The sequence below is a fragment of the Hermetia illucens genome, chromosome 6 (genome assembly GCF_905115235.1).
Source record: "Hermetia illucens chromosome 6, iHerIll2.2.curated.20191125, whole genome shotgun sequence".
Taxonomy (NCBI): Eukaryota; Metazoa; Arthropoda; class Insecta; order Diptera; family Stratiomyidae; genus Hermetia; species Hermetia illucens.
In genome coordinates, this window is record NC_051854.1 from 101,206,614 (window position 1) to 101,221,783 (window position 15,170).

The 15,170-nt window shown below is 43.3% G+C and overlaps 1 protein-coding gene across 1 annotated transcript; it reads right to left on the minus strand.

Moving 5' to 3' along the window:
- Positions 1–329: 329 nt before the first annotated feature.
- Positions 330–4,167, minus strand: LOC119659237 (zinc finger protein 436). The gene has a single exon (XM_038067215.1). The coding sequence runs from the start codon at positions 3,978–3,980 to the stop codon at positions 2,736–2,738; it is 1,245 nt and encodes a 414-aa protein (XP_037923143.1). The 5' UTR covers positions 3,981–4,167; the 3' UTR covers positions 330–2,735.
- Positions 4,168–15,170: the final 11,003 nt, after the last annotated feature.

Genomic DNA, 15,170 nt, shown 5'->3' on the forward strand with positions numbered 1-15,170 from the left:
AGCTGCTCATCAGCTTCATCTCTGTACAGGGAGCGCACGTTCCATGAGAAAACACGCAAATCGTTGTTCCTTTGTCGTTGCCGGGTCCGTCGTTTTAAAATCCGTCCTGTCCGAGGCTCCTGTTGTGGCTTCGTAACGGGTTGTTTTCCGTGTAGGGTTGTCAGCCCTACCCAACCCCCAACCTGGAGGGCCAGTTGGTACAATTTGTCCCGTTTTTAGGCGCGGGAGACTCGCCTTCATCCTTCTCCGTCTGCAGCTTTTCGTCAAGAAAGAGCTCCCAGCGGTCACCACGTGAAGGTGGAGATAGGGTTTGGTAGTAGAGCTGTTGGTGTTGGTTCAGCAGGCATTTCCCAGGTTTTATGCTCCATCGTGGGTACCAATCCACGTTTCGCCCCGGGACCTGAACCATTCCCTCGAATTAATACGTCATGCTGGTCCCGCGGTGATATGGACCGTGAAGTTAGGGTGGTTTTAGTGGGCGAGAATTCCACAAACTGCTGCAACCTGATGTAGTAACGTCTTTTTAAAATTCCTACCTCCATCCATAAAACAAAAAAAAACTGGGAAGCACTGTGTCCAACGAAGCTTGGCTAGCATAAAAGTAAGTAAGCCTATGTCGATGGATCACTTCAGTAGAGCGGCAGTTAGGTGCTGGCAGACATGTGCCATCAATTTTAACCAATTGTTAAAATAAGATCACTAGCATAGTTTTAGTCCGTTGGTAATTTTACTATATTCTTTTCTCAAAAGACAGTGTTCGTCTCACAGGGATTCAAACTCCATATCTCTAGATTATCTCCTTATATAATTTGGTTAGTTGAGGCAGCATATCAAATTAGCATGTATCTAAATATAAATTGTTAACATAGAAATTAGCAAATGAAAGAATATGATTTAAAAATTCTAAAATTTATAGAACTTTATTGAAAAATATATTTCTTTGTCATTAAAATACAAATTCCTTACAAATGATTATAAATTAAATAATTGTGCATTCATAATTTAGACAATGTTTTCATTTTCTCATAAGGTCTTCAATTAATTGATATAAATAATTACATATCATTTTTATATTATCATACAATAACTATTTAGTTTCTAATATCACATTTCGTTAATTTTCTTTTTAGAAAATATGTATTTATATTTTGTTGGGCTTCCTTACATCATTACACATTCTTAACTCTAACTGAAAGATAATTGAAATTCTAATTTAAAAATAGACTGATATCTATATTTGATTAAATTATACATACTTAATACGTAAAATTATAAGAAATAGATCCACGATTACTCCGTTTTGGAATTTGACTAGATTGAACTCATCTTCTTTGGTTATTTTGGTAAAACCAAAGTTTTTACATTAAAATTAGAACTTGTATAAGAATTAATATATAATAAAAGATAATGTACAAGTGAGAATAATAGCATGTAGTGAAATGGTTTTTAGTTTAAATTAATTTGTACTTATTCCAGCTGCTGTTGAATTTGATGCTTTTTTACAAAAATATGTTTGCACACTTTAAGAGTCCTGAAAACAGATTTTTGCCAAACTAGTTTGAATGTTGAAATATCAATTGAATGGATAGTTTACTGTAAATATTTATATTGTATTGTTGTTATTATTTAACTGGAAATTGACAAATTATGGTCCCATTGGATTGTATATTTAATAGATTGCTTGTCTTCTTAATAATGAGCATTTTTATCTGAATATGTGGAATGGGGAGGAAGTAAATAAAAATTAATTCAAAAAAATTATAAATCTATTTATAATCGAGGAGGAATTAATTTTTTATAACATCCAAAATATTTTAAAGATGTTGACTAGAACTGATTAGAATTGTATAATTTGTTATTTGTAGGTTCTTTGAAAATGGAAATTTAATTTTTATTTTGAAATTTTTCGGTGGTTATTCGGTATATTGCATTGATTAAATATATATCTAAATAAATTATTATATGTTAAAAGCTAGGTCTTTGGGAAAACGAACTTAGATGCTAAATAACTCGAGTAATCGCAGATATTTGTTTACAAACTATATTGGGCAGTATAAAGTAGCGGTTTCGTAAGATAATTTTTAACCACTCATTTGCATAGACTTATTGGGCTACACTTATAAAATTAAAAAAAATGAAACACATTATAAGAACATGTTGGGATGTACAGTGAAGATTATAAAACTTATTTGAATGGAAATTATTTGTGTAAAACAATATTTTTTATTCTTCAGAATACCCTGCTTTCAATTGTCTCCGGCATTGCATACAAAGGGTTTGGGGTAGGTGAAAGGGTACTTCTGCTAATATTCGTAATAATTTATTTTTTTTTTGTAAGTGGAATAAAAGCAACTAAATGAAAAGGGTAGTAAAGGCATATCAGCACTGAGCGACTTCAATCCGGTAAAATTCAAATAGAATTCTAAATAGTAATAGTAGAGTATCTAAATCCGACTCTATTTGATAGTTTCTCGAATTTTCCTTAATTAAAAAAAAAAAACAGATTTTATTGATGTTAGGATTGTGGACTATTGCCGGTATATAGACTTTACTAATACTTCCGTGGAAAATATTGTTTTTTTTATAGCATTTATTAACTCCAGTGAAATTAACTCTTCGAAATACCTAGAAACTCTTTGTATGCAATATTCCACTTCATATCTTTCTATCACTTTTCTCCAGACAGTAACTTTTCGTAGAATAGGAAAACGTCTACTCACATTTCCACTCACAATTTAGAATACCATTCCCGTAACAGCGGCGGTGGTATGCTGGATAACAGATGGTCCATTCCTCAGGTGCGCGAGTGCTGCAGCTGCGATATTCTCCTCTTCCGTTAAAGAGTTCTCCACTATCCTCAATCGACCGGGCGAAGAACAGTCAGACCGCGATTCCATATCCTCAGAGTCAAATTTGTAGTAACGATTTTCCTGATACTCCTTATACTCCTTGTAATGGACACTATTATTGCTATCTCCGGCTGCAATTGAAAGATGTGATTCACCCGAATTTGAGTCATCTGTACGATATGTTAATAATGAGCTTCGTGAGCTTTGTACTGAATTGTGTTCGCTACTTATGGCAGGCGAAACATTATCTTTTTTATGGGTCAGCATATGTTTTCTCAAGTAGGCCTGGCGCTTGAAGGATTTCCCACATTCCATGCAGCGATGCTGGGGTTCATTTTCGTTGTTCTCGTTTTGTTTCCTCAACACTTCGTCCTTGGGCTTGTGCCAACGTCTATGTGAAGCCAAATTAGCGGGACAGTTGAATCGCTTTCCGCATTCTGGACATCGGTACTCCAAAAGGACAATGCACGAGCACCGATGTCGAGCTAGGCCAAAAGCGTCATCGAATTCAATTCGGCATAGCTTGCAAACGTAGGCACCAATTACATTTTTAATAATTGCCAGTTCAGCTTTGGCTTCCTCTGTCACTTCCACAATATTATACTGAGGGTCTATGTCACCAGGTTGGTCCAGAGAGTTTTCACCAATTTCCTCGAGTGGACGGATGATTGTTCCGGAGACAGGAGAGCTGGTATCCTCATCGAATTTCAATTTTCGCATCGCTTTACTTTTTTTATCTTTATTAATTGGAGGTTGTGATTTAGAGGTCCTTTGAACCGATGAGACTTTTATTGGCTTCTGAGGTGTTACTTCCTTTTGGATTGTTAGCTGTAGTTCCGCTTTGAGAATTTTTGTAGTCTCATCCGTGCTATCGCTGCTGTTTCCATTGATTCCTGTGTTGAAATTCTCATCACGATAACGTTTTTTCGGGGGTGAAGGCGGTGGGGTGATTGGTCCACAAATAGTTTCCGTAGTTGGTTTTACCGAAAGATCCAAAGGACTCTCTACGGTGTGTGTTAAATAACGAATTTTATATTTGGTAGGTAGTTGAGCAACGGTCGTCAAAAGGCCTTGACCACTTCCCGTAGTGGGTGGCTGGTAGACACGCAGAAACTCTTGAGATGAAGCCATAGCATCACGAATCTCACAGTATTCTAAGTACTTGAACTTGCAAACAACTCATTTATCAATAGCGTAAACTGCACTTTCACTCAATTACGATATATGTATATTATCCTCTACCCATAAAATCAACTATTTAAATTTAAAACACTGAACAGACGCAATTTCGAACGGGAAAAACTCTTCAAACTTAACTCCATCCACGGCTAAGCAGTGAATGACGAATCAACAAACGATTAGGCTCTATTTATGGTTTCCCGGCTCCGTGTACGTGTGCACATGGTGGGAAATGAAAATGAAAGCCAGTCGCCGGTTCTCGTCCTTATAATCCTTCGGAAGCAAACCGCCCTCTTGTCTTTCCGCATATGCACACCACAGTATATACGTGGCCATAGTCAATGGAATCTTGGTCACACGACCCTTCTTGTACGATAAACTTGTTCCCTGTTGGCTTGTTGAGCGTTGCACATAGGGAATGTAGTCCCGCGGACGGACCAATCGATTTACGCCTGCGTTGGATGGCAATCGTGTCTATAGAATCTATTCATTCAGTTTGAATATAGTGAAAGCACTTTATCCTTATCACAGTAGTTTTCAAAATTATTGAAATAGAATTTTTTGCTGATATATCATGTTTCACAGGTTCGAGAATTGCTTGCATTTTAAAGGAGTCATAGATATGAACATGGTGATTTTTAAAAATAGGGCATTGACGTTTCTAGTATTTTTTTATGTCAAAAATAAAAAAAAATATTTTCATCTAATTAAGGCAATCCCAAAATATATAAAAATATATAAATATTCAAGCTACTTGTTGCCTTGGCATCTGGACTATGGTTGGTATCACGGATGGATCCTTCTCTTCTCAGTTTTTTGAAAAAAAAATCCGCCCGCTACAGCACGTTGGCGAACTACCAACTAAACACCTCCCTGTCATCAGAGAACTAGCCTGGAACCGTTTGACACATTACTTGGGGCTAGCCCTCCCGCTCTCCCGGCTATGGGAGCCTTCAAGTCAGGGAATTCCTTTCACCAACGGAAGGGGAGGGGAGGGGAGGAAGGGAGTTGTTGTTAGTTCAGGGAACCACTTACTGTCCGATCCCTCTGCCGGTCGAGTTCAATCTTCTTCGTAGTAAGAAGAGCCCGAACATAATGCGCAATACGATTCCAGCTGCCAGCGCTCTTCAGCATCTCTCTGACAATGTTGTCTGGAGAGAGCTTCCCTGTGTCTGCATAAAGCTGCTGGCGGAGGCCGTCCCACCTCTCGCAAGAGAAAAAGGTGTGTTCAGCGTCATCCGCCACTCTATTGCAGAACACACAATCAGGAGATCGCGCCTTCCCAACCCTGTGCAGACTGAAAACCTCCATATAGGATGATATGTAAGCTAAGGTAATAATCAAATGCATTACCCTTGACTCTTTGACTCCATTTTGACTGTTGACTCTTAATCACACGGTACTTGTATCTAAATTCGGTTTTTTAACGTTCCTCATACTTCACCTCGTACCTATTTAACTGTTCCTGTAACTTTTCTTTTGATGCATATCCTGCAGCACACGACTCTTCCTCTTTAGAAAGAACATTTCCCATGTAGACTATCCTACCCGACTCCAATCTCTTAATCTCCTCTTTTTAAAACTGCGTAGAACCTTCTTCGATATGCGTACCATCTTTAAACTTTCTACTGACTTGAGGAATTGCTCCGTTTCGAAGTCGGGCCGACTTCGATTAGCGGACGTAATGCTAAAATTTTCGAAGAGTCATTCGCAGGACTACTTCGGTGATAGAACGCATTACAATTTGGCCCATGAGACTCTTACTCACATTATAATTTTAAGTGTAGACTAAGTTATCTTGGCTCTGCTCCTTTAGTGGACAATATCTAACTGGATTTTCTCGGTTTGTTATCCTTGAGAAAATAAATAAATACCGCTACTTTGGTAACTTCAAAGAGCAAAAAAAAACTTCTCCACATAGAAACACATATTAGGTTCAACAAAGTGACCGATAGATTCCGATCATTGAAAAAAGGACCCACTCAGAAATAATTCTACTTTGATGATAATCTCTGGAGAGAATTCGTTTGGTTGGTTCGGTACGTCGTCGGACTACCAACTAAACACCTCCCCATCGTCAGAGAGCTAGCCTGGAACCGTTTGTCACATTACTTCGGGCCAGCCCCCGAACTCTCCCGCCTTGCGGAGCCTTCAAATCAGGGAATTCCTTTCACCAACGGAAGGGGAGAGGAGGAAGGGAACTGTCAGTTCAAGGTACCCCCTGCCATCCGGCTCCTCCACCGGTCGAGTTCTATCTTAGCAACGAGAAGGGCCCGAACATAATGGGCCACAACGTTTCCATCTATCAGCAGTCCTCAGCATCTCTTCCACAATGTTTTCTGGAGAGAGATCCCCTGTGTTTAAATAAAGCTGCTGACGAACCCCATCCCACCTTCCACAAGAAAAAAGTGTGGTGGGGATCGTCCACAACTCCATTGCAAAACACACAATCCGGAGAACGCGCTTTTCCAATCTTGTGCAGGTAAGACTGAAAACCTCCATGCCCGCTTAAAAATTGGGTAAGGAAATAGTCAGTCTCACCATGCTTCCGATTCAGCCACGCACCTAAGTTGCCGATGAGCCGCGCAGTCGATCTGCCTCTAGTTTTATTTTGCCAAGAAAGCTGCCACTCGTCTAGAGTGTGTTGCCGTTCTTCGCGAGCAACCACCTCCCTTGGCTCATCTCCCTTGCGCTTGTATATGGCCTGACGCTCCCTAGCAAGAAGGGCAACGGGGATAACTCCCGCGATCACCATCACGGCCGGTTCAGAGACTGTGCGGTACGCAGACGCCACCCGTAAAGCTCCCCGTCTCTGTACTTGCGCGAGGCGTCTATGATATACCTCCTTGTTAAGAGCGCCAGCCCATACCTCTGCGCCGTAGAGCAGGGCAGACTGCGTTGAGCTCATCAGGAGACGTCGCCTACTAGACGTAGGACCCCCAATGTTTGCCATTAGCCTACTTAACGCCGACACTCCAGCCGCAGCCTTGTTCGCTGCTGCTTGGATTTGCTCAGAAAAGCTCATCTTTGAGTCAAGAGTCAACCCGAGATACTTTACCGCTGATTTTGACTCGATTATCGACTCGCCGAACGATATGGGATGCAGGGTCGGAATTCTCTTCTTAGTCAGGATGACTACTTCGGTTTTTTCCAGTGGAAGGTTGAAACCATGAGTAGTCATCCATCTGCTTACCCGTCGCATCAATATGCCGAGTCTGCTTTGCGCCTGTTCGACAGTGCGTCCAGCAACAAGCGCTGCGACATCATCTGCGTATCCGACCAGGCACGACTCTTCTGGCATGTCGAGTTTAAGCAGACTGTCATAGGTAGCGTTCCAGAGGTCCGGCCCTAGGATGGATCCCTGTGCTACCCCCGATGTGACCTCCATCCATCTTTGACCCTCTAGTGTTTCATAGAGCAGGGAGCGGTTCCTTAGATAGTCCCTCAAAATCCGTAAGAGATAGTTCGGCACGTTGAAGGTATTGTCTAGTGTGCCTAGAATGTCTTTCCATCTTACGGAATTGAAGGCGTTTCTGACGTCAAGCGTTACGAGGAGCACCACCCGTTGAGTTCGGCGGCTATGTGCCTCTGCTCGTCGAACGGCGTCCACGACGTGCATGACAGCATCAATTGTCGATCTCCCTGCCCTAAAACCAAACTGCCGGGGAGATAAATCTCCGGCAGCGCGTATCGCTTCAGCGAGTCTACTTCTGATGAGCTTTTCGAGCACTTTCCCAGCAGTATCAAGCATACATAGTGGGCGGTATGAAGACGGCAGTTCGGGATCGCCTTTCCCTTTAGGGATCAGCGCAAGCCTCGCAACCTTCCAACGAGCAGGGAAAATGCCCTCTTTCAGGCAAGCGTTGAATGTGCCGAGCAGTAGGTCTGGCCGGTGTTGGAATACCAGTTTGTACACCTCTGCTGGAATACCATCGGGTCCTGGCGCCTTCTTGTTTTTCATCGAGAGGACTGCCTGTTCCAACTCTTTTACAGAGAAAAGTGGACAGTCCTCTGCGGTCTCCGCGCCGACGTCACCATCCCATACGGGGTGGGCAGAGAAGAGTGCCCTCACAATGTGGTCCATCTCCTCAGCCTTAAGTGAACAGGGTTTCTGCAAAGCCCCGATTTTTCGGGTTACAAGTTTGTAACCGAGTCCCCACGGATCCCCATTCACCTCGTCGATCAGATCTTGCCAGCAGCGAGCTTTGCTCTTGTTTATTGCGCTGCGGAGTCTCCTTTTGGCTGATTTGTACTCCATCATTATGGTACATGCCTCCTCCCGGTCGCCTAGACGTTGTGTTAAGTGGCGGAGCCTGTGACATTCCTTCCGGAGCTCTGCGATTTCCACTGTCCACCAATACATGGAAGGTTTGCTGCGCCTCGATGTCTTCCTGGGCATGGTGGCTCCGCAGACCGTCGTTATCAGATTCATAACTGAATTTATGACAGTGTCAGCAGCGGCGCCACCGCCCCCAGGAGTACCCTTCAGCGTGGCTCCACCTGTTCCCAGAGTTTCGACAAACTTCCCGGTGTTCACTTTCGCGACGTTCCATACACAGAAAGATCGCTGGGGTGGCGCACACCGAGAGTTTGTGTCCACCACTTCGAAAGCAATGTATTGGTGGTCACTTGCCGAAAAGTCTTCCAGAACTCGCCACCCGTCCACCAGCGACACCAGTGATTCCGATGCGAAGGTTACGTCTGGAGTGCTTCCTTCGCAGCCCGAGCGCCGGAACGTTGGGGTGAATCCGGTGTTTAGAACTACCAGTCCTGTTCTCGCCGCCATTTCCAGAATTCGTTTCACTCTGGAATCTGTGTGAGGCATGCCCCATTCAAGTGCCCTAGCATTGAAGTCACCTCCGACCAGGATCCGCCCATCCGTGCTTAAGATAGCGTCCTCCAAAACCTCAAGCCTCCGACGAAAGTCAGGCATCGTCTCATTCGGCGTAAGATAGACACTAAAAAACGTTATCCCTGAACACCGAATCCAGACAAAGCCGTCCCCTCGGCCTTGGGCAAGAACCCCCAGGAGGGTGCCGTCCCGAACCCAGATGGCAGCGGTACCTGATATGTCTGGGTGCCATGAAACTGGGCCCTTGTTTCGGTACTGCTCACTGATGAGTACTAAATCAGCTTTGGTCTCCGCAACGAACTGCGCTAGCAATTCGTGAGCGGTTGCACTCCGGTGCATATTGATTTGTAGGATGCGAATCATGTTGACCGTATCCTAGCTCTTTCCAGTTCTGCTCTGAAAACTGGACACCGCCCCGATCCCGCAGTGTGCGCAATGCTCTCATCAGTCGCGCCACGGTCCCTGCATAGGACGCAGCTTTCCTTTTCATTGCAGCTGTTCGCTTTATGGCCAGCCTGACCGCATTTACGGCATGTTGCCCTTCTGTCAGGTCCCCGACAGTTTGCAGATGTGTGCCCATAGTCCAAACATCTGTAACATTTGGTTGGGGCGGCCCGAATTCGTATCCTACACACTACCCAACCAATTCTTATTTTCCCGCTGTTTAGAAGCTTCCTCGCGTATTGCTCGGCAACTTCCACCACAGCGAGTTTTTGGCCTCGGGAGTTTGCGGAAGTGATACCAATCCGGACATTGGTTACCTCCGGGCATTCGCATTTGATGGCCTCTTCTACCTCGTTATTTTCCGTGAGACAGTCAAGGTCTCGGATTTCTAAAGCACACATGGGTTTCAGGCTAGAAACCAAAGCTTTTTCTCCCAGAAGCCCCGTGACTGCTTCACAGAACGTGACTTTATTTATAGTCTTCGGGCCTAGTTCGACTAAGACTCCACCACCCTTCGTTTTACGTATGGAAGAAACCTCCGTTCCGTTGTCTTCGGGTTTGATTTTGTAACGGATTTCGCTGAGGACTTCCGCAAAAGTCTTGCCTTCCGTCGGCTTAATAAGCAAAGCTTATTTAGATTAGATGCAATTAATGTGAGTAAATTAATATCCCCGGATTTCTTTGGTTCTTCTGGGTTAGATTCGCTAATTCTCCTCGTCATAAGCTTGGTCTTCTTGGAGTCCTACGGTCTTTAAGTCGTCGTTTTGTGTGTCGAATTATTAGCGAGAGTTCCAGTGGCATCAGAAGTTACCGCAATGTTTGCCATATTAGATTATGTCGCATGCAACTAGATATCTACCCTAGATTAAACGACATAATGTAGGGAGGGCGGTATTTCTCTCGCCAAACAATATGGATCGTGCATTTTATCGATATCGTGAATGTTTTCATTACTATGGAGGGTAACAACCGAATCGAGAATGAATTGAATATTTCGCCAGAATGCTTTTTTCCTTCATTTTGCAATGCTTGACAAATCAGATAGTATTCTGCCCACACACACATTTTTCCAGAACAAAGTAGGTTAGTTGGGTTTCAACTGACCAGAAACGTACTAGCAATTGTAATCATCAACAGATTGAGGAGTTGCACTCTGGATGTGCATAACAAAAGACGCCGATATTGTTTTCGAGAGGGATCATAACGTATTGGTGGCTTGCCTACGTTTGCGTTTTGGGTCCGCCACCTCTTGCGGATAGTTCACCTCAGAATATTGATAAGAATTGTGGTGCTATTGAAAGCAATCTTTTCTTAAAAACTACTCAAATTGTCGGCTATATCCCGAAGGGGCGTAGCAATATCTGGCTGCTACGGAATTATGCAAGCGAATCGATGAATGGAAGGGATTGAGGGCTCTATTGAACGCTGCGAGTGTTGACGAGCGTATGCCCTTGAGCTCCGATGAGGTTAGAAATCCCGAAGTGAACCGAGGTAAAATTTTAAAGGAATTTGAAGGCCAAAGCGGAGTCCGCCCGGGGTTGCATCACGTCACCGATGTTAATTCTTCTTGTCATCGGTGACACTATTCATGTTGCTTTGCCTGGAGGACACGGAGGGGTTCAATGGACCATGACATCTTTCCTCAAATACCTCAATTAGGCTGATGATATCTATTTCACTGTGTCATGGACCTTGGCCAAATGGCACTGGATTTCGACAAGAAGGCAAGTAAAGTCAGACTGAAGATGAAAACCAACAAAGCTAGGTCATCACACTCTTTCTATTTGCATTTATCGGTAGAATAATTAAGGTTTCTGCGGACAGGAGCACCGAACTTGATATCGCTCTATCAATTAACAGCGCTAGGTCCGCCTTTGCTGCTTTGTCTAAAGAATGGAAATACAGTTATCTCAACACTACAATTGAAAGCTCCTAGCTTTCATCAAACTTTTTTGCGTCGCGTCATCAGGGTACTATGGCCTGATAAAATTTCGAACAAAGATCTTCGTCTGCGCGCAGGTCAGTTACACGTAGACTCCCTCAGCTGCATCCTAATATTTTGTTAATGGTTCTGGCTGCAGTTTTAACACTGTCTAGTGACTCTTTCCAGTGCTCCCTGAGATGGATGAGTGCTTGAGGTCATAATTTTAAGGCGATAGTGATAGTAGCGGATTTTTCTGCGTTGATCAGTAGAGGTGGCCCCACTATTTCAAAATCATTTTGCCTTGCTCCTTTAAGCGATAGTGGGCCTCCTCTTTGGTTTTCCCAGAAGCTATAATTAGGAAGTCATGGGAAAATTGTAAGTTTTCTATATGTTGTTTGACTTCGGAGTATAGTGAAGTTGTGCATAGGTTTAGCGAATTAGAATTGCTCTGAGGCATATTATTTTAGGCTGTCATTTTACTGTTATCTAAGGATACGCTCCTGAAATCAGGAAATCTTAGAATCTAGTTCGAAATTGCCAACTGGTATTCTTTAATGAAGTTGTCAAGGCAAATTTTGATCATTTAATTTACTGTTTTTTTCAGTACATTGATCAGAGCTATGAGCCAAATCTTAATTATTCAGATATATCTATGGTACTTCAGGGTAGTATGGCTAAGTTAATGATGGACTAAAATTCGTGAAGTTGTAAATTGTCGACGTTTGCTGAGGACTTTCAGTAATGCTTTTCGATTTGTTTGTTAAACCAGTTGATGCGTTGGTAAGACATAGTGTCCGTGCCCGTTCGTGAATTTCAAATTGTTGGGCTCAGGTTGTTGCAAATGAAATGTCGGATATTTGAGTAAAATTTCAAAAAACTATAACTTTTATGAAAATTAATTTTATTAGTCAAAATAAGAACCAGCAGCTTCAATGCACTTCTCCCAACGAGATACAAGGGCATTTATTCCAGTTTCGTAAAAGTCTGGGTTTCTAGAGCTAAGAAATTCTTCAAAGGCACTTTTGACAGCTACTTCATTGCTGAATTGTTTCCCCGCCAAAAAGTGATCCAAATGCTTAAAAAAGTGGTAGTCGGTTGGCGAGAGGTCGGGTGAATATGGTGGATGAGGAAGAGTCTCATATCGTAATTCATTTAATTTTTGGACCGTCATTCTGGAAACATGAGGTCGGGCGTTATCATGGAGCAGAATCACTCCATCTCTGTTGACCAATCTATGCCGCTGAACACGTAATTTCTCGTGCATTTCATCAAGTTGGGCACAATATTTCTCTGCATTAATTGTTTCACCACGCTCCAAAAACGAATAATGAATAATTCCAGATGCAGACCACCAAACAGTTACCATTACCTTCTTCGGGTGAAGGCTCGGTTTTGGCATGTGTTGTGGAGGCTGATCGGCATCTAGCCATTGCGCTGATCTGCGACGGTTGTCGTACAATATCCACTTTTCATCACATGTCACTATTCTGCGCAAAAAGGGATTGTTCCTGCTGCGGTTGAGTAGAGAACTGGATATTTCCATTCGCAGCGCCATGTTTTGCTCGTTGAGTTCATGCGGAACCCACTTATCAAGCTTTTTCACCTTTCCAAGCTGTTGTAAGTGCCGAGATACTGTCGAATAGTGTACGCCTATTTTCTCTGCAATGTCACGAATCGATGATCGGGGATCAGATTCCACTATCAAACGCAACTCGTCGTTGTCGATCGATGGTCCTGGGTGTCCACGAGGTTCACTTTGGAGGGTCATGTCGCCTGATCGGAATTTTTCGAACCACCGCTGTGTCGTTCGTTCGTTTGCTGCGTCAGCTCCAAATGCTCTGCAAATGTTTCTGGTTGCCTCCGCTGCGTTGTGACCAAGTTTAAATTCATATAGAAAAAGTAGACGTTTTTGACTCCCTTCCATGCTTTTTTCTTTGAGTTTTACTTGGAACTTCAATGACGATTGAAACTGAAATGACTCCTTGATCGAACGAACGCCTATTTATACTCAATTATCCCATACCACCAGAGTCACCTTGCGGCAGTTTTAAACATTAAAATCATAACTAACTTCACTTCATTGAAAAATCCGACATTTCATTTGCAACAACCTTATTATGGCTAGTGGAAAATTGATCTAAGCCGAGCTATTGCATTTTTCTTCGATTAAACTTAGATAATTTTTTCATTTTTGGGGTTATTCCACCTTTTCTGCTTTATCTTCCGGTGTTTTCCGAATGTTAAAAATAATCTTCGAGAAATCCAGGGATTTGGTGGTATTATGGAGTCTGTTTATATTTCCATCCCATAATTTCTTTTTGCTTTCCTTACTCGTTTCTTTCAGGCCACTTGCTTCCTTGCATACTGAATTAATTCGCAAAGTATCTACAATTCGAAAGTATCGTCAGCATAGAGAAAACTGGTTTCCATTCTAGATCCTCCTGGTTTCACAACATTAACATCTTTCGCATTATTGTGGAACAGTGTGTGCCCTCACCGTTTTCGAGAAGACGTGAAGAGGTTCAATGGTTCATCTATCCGCAAACACCTTGACTACGTTGGTGACATCTGCTTGCTCTCTTACCAAATCATGGACCCTGCCCAAATGGCTCTGGAAAAGGGGGTCCAATGAAACCAAGGTTCTCAGTTTCACTGGTTATCGTTGTCTTGTTCAATATCTAGACATGCATGTACCTCAATACTAACATATAATTGAGTCTATTCTGTGTCAATCTTTTCTATGTGCTGCTTTATGGAAATAATACATGGGAAGAGACCACCGCTATTGCTCGAAAGCTCCAAGATTTCATGAAATCATGTCTGCGTCGTGTCATCGGCGAATTCTGGCTTGCTAGCTCAAAATATTTCCACAATCTATGATACATGATGTTCCGGTTAGTAGACAAGTCATTAACACTGCGTCCTTATCAATAACGCAGCAGAACTGGTCAATATCCTAAGTGCTTTGGCCAAATGAAGAACGCCTCCGCCTGTATAAGTACCAGGCATCCGTGGACGTGTTGATCAGAAAACGGTAGTGGCAGTGGGTAGGCTATGCATTGAGAAAGGTTGATAAATTTATCTTCGATTATGTCACTATAACCGACTATCCAAGGATGGCCGACGAGTAGGTCGAATAAGAACTACAGTGGCGGAAGATGGAGTATTCTCGGAATTTACATACTTGTACCAACAAGAACAATTACAAAATAAACTGCATATGAACGGTAGGTAGGTAGGTATCAGTGGCCGCTCCGAGGAGCCCAATTAGCGCTGTGGTGCGCTGTTTTGATGCCCCAAACTTCTAAGACCGTGACTCTAGCTAGAGCTGGGCAATCGCAGAGCAAGTGCCTGAGAGTTTCCTCCCTTATCCGCAGCTTCGGCAATGCGAATTGTATACCGAGACTGGGGGCATGGTCCCCTATAAGCCAGTGCCCCGTGCAGACCGCCGTAATTTTGTATGCAATTGCACGCGTCTGGCATCGGAGCTCTCGTGATCGGGCTATGTTATAAGCGGGCCAAATTCTCCTTGACTTGGCAAAGGTGGTAAGCCTTCGCCATCTAAGGCGTACTCGCCGAAGGACTGCCAAGAGCAGAGCCCCGCCTGGCCAATCCGTCAGCCCGCTCATACCTCTCTATGTTCCTATACTCGGGAACCCAGGGGAGGGTGACTTTGAGCGTGCCACGCAGACTGTTCAGCGCATTTCTGCACGGCCCCACCAGCCTGGAGGATGTCGTGGCTGAGGGCAAGGCTGTCGGTTAGAATGGCTTGTGCTTGGGGCTCGGACCATACTCCGGCCATCGATAGGCTTCCAGTATCGCCCGGAAGACCATATGAATTGGATGCACTGGCCGTACTCATTACATTAAGATCATCTGCCGGGCAGAATTACAGAGTTCCAGTAACACCTGCACACGAATT

What these genes read in the sequence shown, in the direction of transcription:
- LOC119659237 (XM_038067215.1), bottom strand. Translation starts at nt 3,980, where the DNA reads ATGGCTTCATCTCAAGAGTTTCTGCGTGTCTACCAGCCACCCACTACG.